This window comes from Lipotes vexillifer, unplaced genomic scaffold (genome assembly GCF_000442215.2).
Source record: "Lipotes vexillifer unplaced genomic scaffold, Lipotes_vexillifer_v1.1 scaffold156, whole genome shotgun sequence".
Classification (NCBI taxonomy): domain Eukaryota; kingdom Metazoa; phylum Chordata; class Mammalia; order Artiodactyla; family Lipotidae; genus Lipotes; species Lipotes vexillifer.
The window spans coordinates 370,319-381,848 of record NW_006770074.1 but is presented as its reverse complement, the minus strand read 5'-3'; the positions used below and the strand labels follow the sequence as shown (position 1 = coordinate 381,848).

The 11,530-nt window shown below is 54.4% G+C and overlaps 3 protein-coding genes across 3 annotated transcripts in view; 1 reads left to right on the top strand and 2 right to left on the bottom strand.

Annotated features, from left to right (window-relative positions):
• FSCN3 (fascin actin-bundling protein 3) overlaps positions 1–205 on the bottom strand; it is a 6,478-nt gene extending 6,273 nt beyond the window's left edge. The window contains exon 1 of the mRNA XM_007446004.1: positions 68–205. Within this exon, the coding sequence (XP_007446066.1) occupies positions 68–205 (138 nt within the window). The remainder of the gene's footprint in view (positions 1–67) is intronic.
• A 1,121-nt stretch (positions 206–1,326) lies between these two features.
• ARF5 (ARF GTPase 5) lies at positions 1,327–4,473 on the bottom strand. Its single transcript, XM_007446003.1, has 6 exons — positions 4,261–4,473; positions 3,656–3,736; positions 3,203–3,312; positions 2,673–2,744; positions 1,912–2,037; positions 1,327–1,809 (listed from the first exon to the last, which is right to left on the bottom strand). Exons 1-6 carry the CDS (start codon positions 4,325–4,327, stop codon positions 1,723–1,725), a joined length of 543 nt encoding a protein of 180 aa, XP_007446065.1. The 5' UTR covers positions 4,328–4,473; the 3' UTR covers positions 1,327–1,722.
• A 2,903-nt stretch (positions 4,474–7,376) lies between these two features.
• On the top strand, positions 7,377–11,126 carry GCC1 (GRIP and coiled-coil domain containing 1). Its single transcript, XM_007446002.1, has 2 exons — positions 7,377–8,656; positions 9,830–11,126. Exons 1-2 carry the CDS (start codon positions 7,625–7,627, stop codon positions 11,123–11,125), a joined length of 2,328 nt encoding a protein of 775 aa, XP_007446064.1. The 5' UTR covers positions 7,377–7,624; the 3' UTR covers position 11,126.
• The last annotated feature ends 404 nt before the right edge of the window (positions 11,127–11,530 follow it).

Sequence of the window (11,530 nt, the reverse complement as noted above, 5' to 3'; positions counted from 1 at the left end):
ACACACACACACACACACACACACACGGCTTGGGAAAAATGGTTCCAGTGCAGGTTTGCTTTGTTACCTGTCTCTGGCCCAAACCCTTTGCAGTAGCAGTGACAGTATTCTTATATGTCTCAAAAGTGAGGTAGGATCCCGCCCAGCTGATGAGCCCAACCCTTAGGTCCTCGGGTTGTCTTGGCATCCACTCCACTTCATCCATGGGGCCGGCACCACAGGTGATGACTCAGTCCGGCCCAGCCTTCCCCGCCAGTGGTGAGGTTCTACAGGCCATAGGGCCCTGAATCAGGCCCTTAGTGCCCACTGGAAGATGTTCCCAGACGGAACTTCCTAGGCAGAGGCTGACCTGGGGCCCAGCACCTCTGTGACCCGGGAGCATTGTGACTGTGAGGGTTGCCTCTTATCCCACCATAGAGGAGAAAGGGCACTGGCTCAGCAACATCAATCCACAGCCCAGAGGAAGTGGGTCCAGGGCCACTGGCACTAGCCTCCCCACATCACTCCAGGCATCGAGGTAATTGACCGGGAATCAGAACTTCAGCCTGTGCCAACCACCACCTGTGACTTCCGGCAAGTCCCTCCCTTTCTTCACTTGTGTTCCTCATTTTAATCATAGGATAGGAATCAACCTCTTTCCTCCCTAGGAAGTGGGTTCTGCCTGGCTCCCTTGGGGCTCAAGTGTTTTTAGAGTTCAAGATACCTAAGAAAAATCTATTAACTTCTATGGCCCTTGGGAGGATGAAGCCAAAACATCTCAGAAGGTACTTTTCAGGGAGTGTGAGGAAACCCTAGATAACCAGCAAGGATCAGATTACTCATGCTAATCAGGAAGGGCTGGCTCAGGAGCAGGGTAAGGAGACTGGCCTTGGTGGGGGGAACACAGAGCACCCTCTTCCGTCCTCAGTTGCCCTGCTGCTGGGCAACCAGCAAGGGCTGCCCCTAAGGATATCAGCCCTTCCCTCACCAAAGAGTCTCTGTTGTCCAATAGCCTCCAGGACCCATTGCCTACTTCTCTAAGTAGCTGGGAGATGGATGGGAAATGGGCGTTAGGTGGTTTATAGACCCATGAAGGTAGGGCCTGTTACAGCAGCAAAGGTCCCTTGGAATTGGGGAAAGAAGGGGATCTCCCCCATTGGAGCCCCAGATACTTCCAGTCTCAAGAGTAAAGGAGGAGAAGCTGAGCTAGGTGAGGGCAGCGATGTGTGTGTGCGCTTGGGGGACGGGGCAGGCCCTGCAGCCTTAGCTGCTTTGAGCCTCCCCCCATATTGTCTCTTTGCAGCCAATAACCCAGCCCCCGACCTCTAGGCTACAGACAACACCGTGTACAAACCACAGCAAATTTATTACTCAATATCCAGTGCCACACCATAGCACCACCCGGAGCCCTCACCTTCCCTCCCCACCTGGCCCCAAGGGTACACCCGAAACGGAAGAAACAGAAGTAAACCCAGATCCCTGCTCCTCCTCTGGCAGAAGGGGCCCTGGCCCCGGAAACCCCTTTCCACAGGTCCCAGAAGGCAGGAGAGTGGAGCCCTCCGTGCCCAGAGAGCGGGGCCCCAGGCTCCAACAACAGAGACAACATGCAGGCAGGAGCAGAGGCCGCTGTCTGCGGGGGAGGAGGAGATGCGGGGGAAGGGCACTGCCTGAGGAGTCCGGGAGTCTGGTCATCCCGGGATGCACGCGGGAGCTTCTGGGCAGCAGGGGCCGGCCCCTGGTTGGTTAGCGCTTCGACAGCTCATGGGACAGCCAGTCCAGCCCATCATACAAACCCGTGCCTTGGGTGGCACAGGTGGCCTGGACGTACCACTGTCGGGAGAAGGAAAGAAAGAGGTCAGTAGCAGGGAAGAAAAGGAGATGCCTTTATTTCCTGCCTGGCCTGGGGCCCCTTTGGGAGAGGCAGGCCCTCACCGTGCGGCTCCGCAAGTGCTGTAGCCCCAGCTTGTCGGTCAGCTCGCTCACGGGCATGGCGTTGGGCATGTCCTGCTTGTTGGCAAACACCAGCAGCACCGCATCCCGCAGCTCATCCTCCTGCAGCTGGAAGAGGCGAAGGGGGTGGAATCCAGCTGTGTACGGGAGGCCCCCTTTTTCCCTTCTAGCATATTTGTGAGAAGAATAGAATATTGTGTCGTCTACTGTTGAACCCAAGACAGAGGTACAAACCAGCTTGAGGCCACTTTGGCCTGAAGTCCACAAAGGGTCTTCTTCTAATTTGACTGCTTGCCCCAGTCAAAATGACAAAATTTCCAAATGGAAAAATAAGAACGTAAATATTGTGTCGTCTACTGCTGAACCCAAGACAGAGTTACAAACCAGCTTGAGGCCACTTTGGCCTGAAGTCCACAAAGGGTCTTCTTCTAATTTGACTGCTTGCCCCAGTCAAAATGACAAAATTTCCAAATGGAAAAATAAGAACGTAAGATGATGTTTCTCTCCACCACGTAGAACTCCCCCCCTCCCCACCAACTTCTCAGAGTCAGTTGTGAAGACAGGAGACAGTGCAAGGAAAAAGTAAGTCCTATGCTTTTTACCGGACCCCAATTCAAAACAGGGTGAGCTACTGCTTGTGACTGTGTCCACAAAGAGAATCACACATTCAAGGCCTGTGAGGCATCTCCTGATTCTCACACCAGCACAGAGGATCTCCCTGTCCCAGGGCTCTGGGTGCTCACCATCTTCTGGAGTTCATCAGCAGATTCCTGGACCCGCTCTCGGTCATTACTGTCCACCACGAAGATGAGGCCCTGGGTGGGAAGAAGAAAGGAGGAGCAATCACTCGAGCCTGGGACACATACACCCTAGTCTGGCTCTTTCTCTCTTCTGCCCACGTCTAATTGTGTCTAAACCCTTCTCATCTAGTAAACTTCCACTACGGCTTTGCAGATGTCCTTGCGCAAACTGGAGACACCCAGCAAAGGATACAGCCTCTGCCCTCAGGCAAGCAGTCTAGCTAAAAGATGTGCAAGGGAACAGGGAAAGACATGTGATGAGAGCTAAATCAGGCAGTGTGGTTTCAGAATTCTGCTTCTCAGGAGACGCTTACAGTGGCTAAGTCTCAGAAGTCTGAGGCCAGTTCTGAAGGATGAGGAGAGGCTAGCCTACAAATGAGGGTAGAAGGAGGTAAGGGTTTTTTCCTGGCCTGGGCCAACATCTCAGTCTTTCTAACCTTAACCCTCTTCCCCTGGGGTTGGGGAGCCCCAACCTGAGTGTTCTGGAAGTAGTGCCGCCACAGAGGCCGAATCTTGTCCTGGCCTCCCACGTCCCACACTGTGAAACAGATGTTCTTGTATTCCACTGTTTCCACGTTGAAGCCTGCAGATAATCGGTAAAAATACGAGGAAAAAATCCCGAAAGGAAGGAACTCACTGAAACTAAGTGGATTCAGCAGGGATATAAAACTAGAAGGCAGCGATCAAGGCCCAGGGGAGAAGAACCCCAGAGGACCAGCTAGCCCACAGATGGGGCCGGGCTAGGTCACATCCATCCCGCCTCATCTTGCACGTAAAGATACCCTGACCCACTTCTCAGGTAGCAGTATCTGATGTCAGGGTCAGCTCCCTGCACAGAAATAAGGGCCTGGGGCAGAATGCAGAGCAGATCCTCAGAAGGGCCGCCGCCGCGCTCCCGCTCCTCCCGGTCGCGCCTCCGGACTCACCTATGGTGGGGATGGTGGTGACAATCTCCCCCAACTTCAGTTTGTACAGGATTGTGGTCTTGCCGGCTGCATCCAAGCCAACTGCAACGGAGAGGGGCACAGGGATGGAGATGGGAGCGAGGGAGCCCCCTAGAGCCCAGGGAAGGGGAGAGGCCAGGACAGCTGACGGTGACGGGGGCGGAGAGCCCGAGGGCCTCCAGGTGCGCGCTGTTATCTACCTTCGGGGCCTTGAGTGCAGTAGGGTGGGGAGCGCCAACTCCTGCCCCCAAAGCGGGGGAGGGGCGGCAGAGGATTGAGGGGAAAGAGGCGTAAGAGAAAGGCCGCGCTCCTTTTAAAAGTCGTCTCCAAGGGCGGAATCCTCCCTTCTTACCAGCCGGGCTGGGGCGAAAGGAGCTTCACCCCACCCAGGCCCGCAGCTCTCAGTCTCAGGCCCCGGGAACAGTGCTACAGACCGTGACCCACCCGAGAGTAGCGGCCCCAGGGGGTTAGGAGGTGGGTGACTCGGGGTCAGAGACCGGGGTGAGCTGGGCTGGAGGGACGCGGGGGCGAGAGGGCTGCGCGGGGGCTGGCGCTCCAGTCCGGGCCGCGCGCTTGATCTGCCTCACCCATGAGGATCCGCATCTGCTTCTTCCCAAAGATCCGCGAAAAGAGCGCGGACACGGTGAGGCCCATGGCGGGGCCCGGGGGAGGGGGTGAGGGCACGGACGCGGGGTGCGGGCTGGAACCGGCCGCTGGGGGATGGGGCCCAGCAGCAGCAGAAGGAGGAGGCGCCGCCGCGGCCTCCGCGCGTCCCGGCCGGCCCTACGTCACCTCGGGCCGTCCCCCGCCCTGGCCCCGCCCCCCGCCCCGCCTCCAGACTGTGGCTCAGGAAGACACTGAGGTTGAGCGAGCCTCCGCATCCTCCCCCGGTCCCGCGCCAGCTTTAAAGATGGAAAGGGCCTGGGTCTCCCCCAGTTCCTCGCGCGCCTGTCAGGTCTATGGCGCTGAACCGGCAACCCGGGCAGGGCCGAGGAAAGCCTACAACGCTCCATAACGGTCCTCCACCCCCATCTTCAGTGGCCGGTCTCTGGGCCTTGGTTTGTTGCGTCTAACGCACTCTGGGCTCCGGTTTAGCTCTTGGTGACCTCCAGCCTCCTCCCCGGGGGAGCGGAAGTTCTGTGTAAGTGTCTTAATCCTCCCTTTTGTCCTCCCAGCTCCCAGCGAGGGACTCTGAACGTAGCAGGTGGTTCAGTGACCGTAGAATCTGGAGAGGAGTACGCCAGAGGTGGAATAAGATGCACTTCATGGTTCCTTCAAACGCCACCTTCATAGATCCCCAATCAGCAGAAACAGTGGAAGATCCCCAGTTCTGGCGGCGGGGTAGTAGACCCTACTCCTGTATACTGGAGAACTCTGCCTTCGCCTTGATGGCCCTGGAAACAATGCCTTTCAGTCGAAGAGGGCAGCCTTTCTAAAGTTCCCTCCCCACTCTGCCACAGACCTGAGAACCTGGATTTTCAGTGCACAGCTAGCTATCTAGGATTTTGTGAGGCTCTTGCCAAAGAGCTTCATAAGTTATTTCCCCACTCATCTTAGCATCTGAGGCGAAATAGCAAGATAGGAATTAATTTAAATTTCTTCTATGGCAGAGACTGGGTCAATGCCAGGCACCTAATATATGCTTAACAAATGCTGGCTGGGTTGAATGGACTAATTGGTTGCTCAGTGGAGCAAGGGCAGGCGTTTTGCCTATTCTGGATTTGCAGTGGGCTTCTAGGATCAGTTGCTTATGGACTGGACATGGTGAAGTGAGCTGAGAATCAGAGAAAGTTCCTTCCTCCCTCCCTCCTTCCCTCGCTCCCTTCCACAAATATTTACTGAGTACCCACTTTGTGCCATCGTTCCAGGCCTCAGTTCAATTCTCAGTTCTGCCTTTTTTTGGGGGGGTGGCGGCTTGACTTCAACAATATTCACAGCCTATCATTTTCTCATCTATAAAGGGAGACTAATATCTGTCCTGTCTCATGAGGTTATGGTGAAGATTAAAATGATAAGATAATGTATCTGAATGTTTTGTGTGATGCAGATGATGTTATCTGGGCCACCAAGAATCTGGGTCTGAACAGACTTCTAGTGTCTGCCCTATCCTGACCCTCAGTCTGTAAGGAGAACAGACTCTGGGCACCAGGTATGAGTGAATACATGACTTTTTTACTCTTCAGTCATAGACTTGCATTCTTAAGAAGGTTTTTACAATGTTGAAGAGCACATTTAAAAGAGTTCCAATATAATAACACAACTAGTGGTGACCAAGTCATCTTTAGCTCTTTCAATTAGCCTTTTTCTTTCCATCCCTGTTGTCACTGCTCTTTTTCACTACCATCTGATCCCCATGAATGAAAATGGCCTTCTGCACCTTGGTATCTTCACCTTGTCATACAAGACGTGATGATGCCACTCTTGCGATGAAAATCCTTTAGTGTCTTATCACCCAAGATACAATCCAAATGCCTTAATTTGGTCGTCATCTATTGTGTCAGCCCCATCTGTTGCCACCTCCTTCGCATACCCTAAGCTACTGCCTTGAAATGATTCTCATTGCTTCCCGGGTAAGCCAGGCTCTCTGATGCCCCAGGAGTCCTTGCATTTTTTCCCCTCTGCCTGGAATGTTTGTTTCCCTCATCTCTAGTTAGATGGGCAATCAGTACTCATCCTTCAAATCCCAAAGTATTTCCACTGAGAGCCTTCTCTGTCTCCCCTAGACAGGCCTCCCTCCTCTTAACTTCTGTACCACTCTGAATATACTCCTGTTTGCATGTCTGCTTCCTCTCTAGATGTGGTCTCCTTGAGGGCAGGACCTTGTCTCTTCATGGTGATCATCTGGCACAGCGTTTGGTTATGTTGATACTCGGACTGATCCAGATAGGATTCTAAACTTACTGGCTGTGTGACCTTGGGCGTGTTACTTAGCTTCTCTGTGCCTCATGTTTCCCTATCTGTAAAATAGTGCTAATAATACCCACTCAGCAGAATTATTGTAAAGACTGAATAGCAAAACTCCTGTGAAGCTTCTGAAATATAGTTGGCACTTAGGATGGACATCATGGCTATATATATTCATCTACATATATTTGTTTAATGAACTCAGCAGAACTCAGGAAGGGTGCTAATAACTATATTGTACACCTGCTAGGTGCCAAATACTGTCCTAGAAACGGTTGTCATTTTCGTGGTCCGAAAGGGAGTCTTCATTGTTGCTCTTCAGGGACAAATGCACTGAGCCCCCAAACAGTGGGGTCGTGTCGCTCACCTCGGTCTTTGGTAAGGACACAGTGCGACGTCACCCCCGTCCCTCGCTGATCGTAGCGCTAGGGCAAGATCAGGCGCCCTCACCAAACCAGCATTACTTCCGTGTACTCGACTTTGCTTGTTCTGCTCTGGTGGAGAGTGACCAGCGCTCTGTTGGACAGTGACCGACTCGTGGCCCAGCTGGGGTCGCAACAGGAAGCTTCCCACCCTTCGACTGAAGTAGCCCCGCCCACCTTGCGCCCACGGGGGGCGGGGCCTGAGGCGTCGTGCTGTCGTCACTTCCAGCGGCCCCGGAAGCGCGGTTGTCTAGCCGCTAGAGTTAGGAAGTCGGAATGGGGCTGCGCTGAGCTTAAAGCTTTGGCCCGGGGGCCGGCCGGTGCTGCTGTGGCCCGGGCGAGCGGGGAGCGCGGAGCGGCTTTTGGGACCGTGCGGGCGAGCCCTGGCACTGTGCTCCTCTCGTGCCAGCGTCGCCCCGCCTCTAGGATAGGACCCGCCCCTGCCCTGCTGCCTGGGACCTGGCGGGCGCTTCTGTCAGGTTGCCCCGCTGCCCTGCATCCGGTCTCGAATAGCTGTGAGGAGCGGGTGTGCGGCCTTAGGGACAACTCTCTCCCCGCCAGCGTCTTCGTGACCCTCTCCCAGGCTGTCCGAATACTGACGTGGAACAACTCGTTCTGAACCCTCATGGAGAAGTTTGGGATGAATTTCGGGGGCGGCCCAAGCAAGAAGGACCTCCTGGAGACCATTGAGACCCAGAAGAAGCAGCTCCTCCAGTACCAGGCACGTCTCAAGGATGTAGTCCGCGCCTATAAAAGTCTGCTGAAAGAGAAAGAGGCGCTGGAGGCCAGCATTAAGGTGCTGTCGGTATCCCACGAGGCGGATGTGGGCCTTGCAGGTGTCCAGCCTCAAGGCCTCACCTTTCCTGACTCTGTGGATGACCTATGCTCCACTCACAGTGAGGATAGCACCGGGACCGCCACAAGCTTAGATACTGCAGCCAGTCTCACCAGCACCAAGGGTGAGTTTGGGGTAGAAGATAACAGACTGGCCCGTGGACCACCACCTCTAAAGTCCGAAGAGGCCAGTGGATCGGAGAGCGGCGTTAGCAGTAGTAGTGGGGATGGACCGTCTGGGAGTGGGGAGGTGGACAAACGACTGCACCAGCTGAAGACTCAGTTGGCCACTTTGACCAGCTCTTTGGCTACAGTCACCCAGGAGAAGTCCCGCATGGAAGCTTCTTACCTGGCTGACAAAAAGAAGATGAAACAGGACTTAGATAATGCCAGTAAAAAAGCAGAGGAGGAGAGGGGCCGGCTGGAGGGAGAACTGAAGGGGCTGCAGGAGCAGATAGCAGAAACCAAAGCCCGACTTATCACGCAGCAGCACGATCGGGCCCAAGAGCAGAGTGACCATGCCTTGATGCTGCGTGAGCTCCAGAAGCTGCTGCAGGAGGAGAGGACCCAGCGCCAGGACTTGGAGCTTCGATTGGAAGAGACCCGAGAAGCTCTGGCTGGGCGGGCCTATGCAGCCGGTCAGATGGAAGGGTTTGAACTGCAAACCAAGCAGCTGACCTGTGAGGTAGAGGAGCTAAAAGGTGAGCTGCAGGCTCTTCGAGATGAGAAGAATCGGCCTGACCCCCGGCTGCAGGAGCTTCAGGAAGAGGCCGTCTGCCTTAAAAGCCATTTCCAGGCTCAGTTGCAGCAGGAAATGAGGAAGGTAATTATCTTCATCTCCTTCAAACATTAGTCGTTTAACCTGAAGTGGGGAAATATTAGGGTTTTTTTTTTTTCTCCTTTGATAGTTAGAACTAAGTGGCTGCACTGTCGATTTTTTTAAAAAAATTATTTATTTATTATTTATTTTTGGTTGCATTGGGTCTTTGTTGCTGTGCGCGGCCTTTCTCTAGTTGCGGCGAGCGGGGGGCTACTCTTCGTTGCGGTGCGCAGGCTTCTCATTGCGGTGGCTTCTCTTGTTGTGAAGCATGGGCTCTAGGTGCGCGGGCTTCAGTAGTTGTGGCTCACGGGCTTAGTTGCTCTGCGGCATGCGGGATCTTCCCGGACCAGGGCTTGAACCCGTGTCCCCTGCATTGGCAGGCAGGTTCTTAACCACTGTGCCACCAGGGAAGCCCTGCACTGTCGATTTTTGATGCTATTCAAAAAGTTTCGTTTGTGAGTCTTGGGAAATCCTTTTCTGTGTGGTGTTGACAGTATCCACAGAGTGTGCTTCCAATAGGATGTGGAGTTTCTGAGTGTAGGCCGGGTTGGAGCTAGACAGCTCTGAGCATCTGGGCATTGGCATCTTCCCAGCTGTGCTCTGTGAAGCAGTGTAGTGGCGGCTGTGCAGTGAAGGGTGGAGCGTATGCTTGTAGGAATATGCCTATATATAGGTAGCAGTGTATTCCTATAGGTAGGGTGGCTGAAGGGGGCAAAGGGAATTTTCTCAGAAGAAATAACCTGTTGTATTGCTTGCAGTCAACATTTGCCTTGTGTGGAAAGGTGTGCTATTTTACAGTGCCACCTTTCAGTGTGGGGAGAGATCCAAGTCAATTTTGAACTTCCAGGAATATTGGAAGAGGAAAAGAATGTCATATGGTTAAGAGCACACTTCACATGTGAGGTTGGCGTATGAGAACAGAGAGCAGAAACACTAAAGCAGAACAACAGCAGATCTACAAAGGTTCTTAATGTTGTTTGGTATAGTGTGTGTCTGGGAGCACGTTACAGGAGCTTGGGTTAGCTCCCAAAGGAACAGAAAAATTCCCAGTTCCCATTTTTGCCAGGCCACCTCCATCCCGTAACCCTTTTGCTCCCCTCTCTTGCTTTCTCAAAGTTTGCCATCGGGCCTTGTGGCTTTTCTGGATGCATCTCCACCTGTTCCCTTGTTTTCCAGACAGCCCTCGCCGAAGATCAGCTACGACAGCAGTCGCAGTTGGAAGAGCAGAGGGTGGCGGCCCTGGAGAATCAAATATCTGAGGTGTCGGAACTGCTGGGCACCTATGAGAAAGCCAAGCAGAAGGACCAGCTGGCCATCCAGAAGCTGAAGGAGCGCATTCTTCAGCTGGACCTGGAGAACAAGACACTGGCGCTAGCGGCCTCTAGCCGGTCCTCTCTGGACAGCCATGGAGAGGAGTCCAGTCTGGATGTCAATGTCCTGAAGGACAAGATGGAGAAGCTGAAGAGGCTGCTTCAGGTTGCGGCCAGGAAGAGCCAGGTGACCTTGGACGTGGAGAAGCTCTGCAACCTGGAGATAATGCCCAGCTCAGAGGCTGCCGACGGGGAGAAGGCCAGCGCGCTCTACTACCAGCAGGAGCTGAAACAGCTGAAGGAGGAGTTTGAGAGGTACAAGATGCGGGCCCAGGTCGTCCTCAAGAGCAAGAACGTCAAAGACGGGAACCTGGGCAAGGAGCTGGAGGAAGCCCGGGAGCAGCTGGCGGAGCTGAAGGAGAAGTACATCTCGCTGCGGCTGTCCTGCGAGGAGCTCGACTGCCAGCACCAGCAGGAGGCTGAGGGCTGGAAGCAGGAGCTGGCCCGGCTGCAGCACATCCACCGGCAGGAACTGGAGCGGAGCCAGCTGGACTTCAGGGACCGCACGCTGAAACTGGAGGAGGAGCTGCACAAGCAGCGGGATCGGGCCCTGGCTGTGCTGGCCGAGAAGGACCTGGAGCTGGAGCAGCTGCGTTCCGTGGCCTTGTCCTCTGGGCTGCCGGGACGCAGAAGCCCTGTGGGCAGTGTGGGCCCCGGTGATCCGGCGGACACATCTGCTCCGGACAGCCTGACCCAAGCCCTGCAGCTAGCTGCGGCCAACGAGCCCACTTTCTTCCTTTACGCCGAGCAGTTGGCCCGCAAGGAGGTGGAGATCACGTCACTGAGGAAGCAGAAGCACAAGCTGGAGGGGGAGGTGCATCAGCTGCAGGATCGGCTGCTGGAGGAGGGGGAGCGGCATCGGGAGGAGGTGGGAGCCCTGCAGAGCCACATTGCAAAGAACATCAGGGACCAGAGTCGGGAGGGAGCCAACCTGGAGTACCTCAAGAACATCATCTACCGCTTCCTGACCTTGCCGGACACCGTGGGCCGCCAGCAGACGCTCACCGCCATCCTCACCATCTTGCACTTCAGTCCGGAGGAGAAACAAGTGATCATGCGGCTCCCAGCCGGTGGTAGTTGGTGGCCTTCTGGCAAGAGATGATGCCATTTTCACTAACTCCTCAATTTTCTGTGCCTCTTCTGTGAGAAGGGGCAGGCTCTGGTTTCTCCTGCCTCTTCTCTTACGTTATCATTTATTTCTTCACTGTATTGACATGGGAGGAATCCTCAATGTGGGTTGGGATTTTCTGCCAAATGCCATTAATGCCATTTTATCCTTGGGCCCTAGAGGTACTGAAAGTGTTGGGACAGCATCTTCTGGTGGTGTGTGTGAGGGGAAGCGGGGGGAGAGGTTAGGACTCAGGTGCAAAAGTTGGAGAAGTGAGAGTCTTTTAAAATGAGGTGTTTTTGGTTTTAATATCATACTCCTAGTGCAGAGCTAGGAGTACATATGACTCCAAAGGGAGTTCAGTTAATTTCTAAACATGCACAAGGACCAGCTATTTAC

Coding starts and splice junctions, on each gene's coding strand:
- ARF5 (XM_007446003.1), bottom strand. CDS start 4,327: ATGGGCCTCACCGTGTCCGCGCTCTTTTCGCGGATCTTTGGGAAGAAG. Junction 3,313..3,655: donor CACCACCATCCCCACCATAG/GTGAGTCCGGAG, acceptor GATTATCTGCAG/GCTTCAACGTGGAAACAGTG. Junction 2,745..3,202: donor ACTACTTCCAGAACACTCAG/GTTGGGGCTCCC, acceptor CTTCCCACCCAG/GGCCTCATCTTCGTGGTGGA.
- GCC1 (XM_007446002.1), top strand. CDS start 7,625: ATGGAGAAGTTTGGGATGAATTTCGGGGGCGGCCCAAGCAAGAAGGAC. Junction 8,657..9,829: donor TGCAGCAGGAAATGAGGAAG/GTAATTATCTTC, acceptor CTTGTTTTCCAG/ACAGCCCTCGCCGAAGATCA.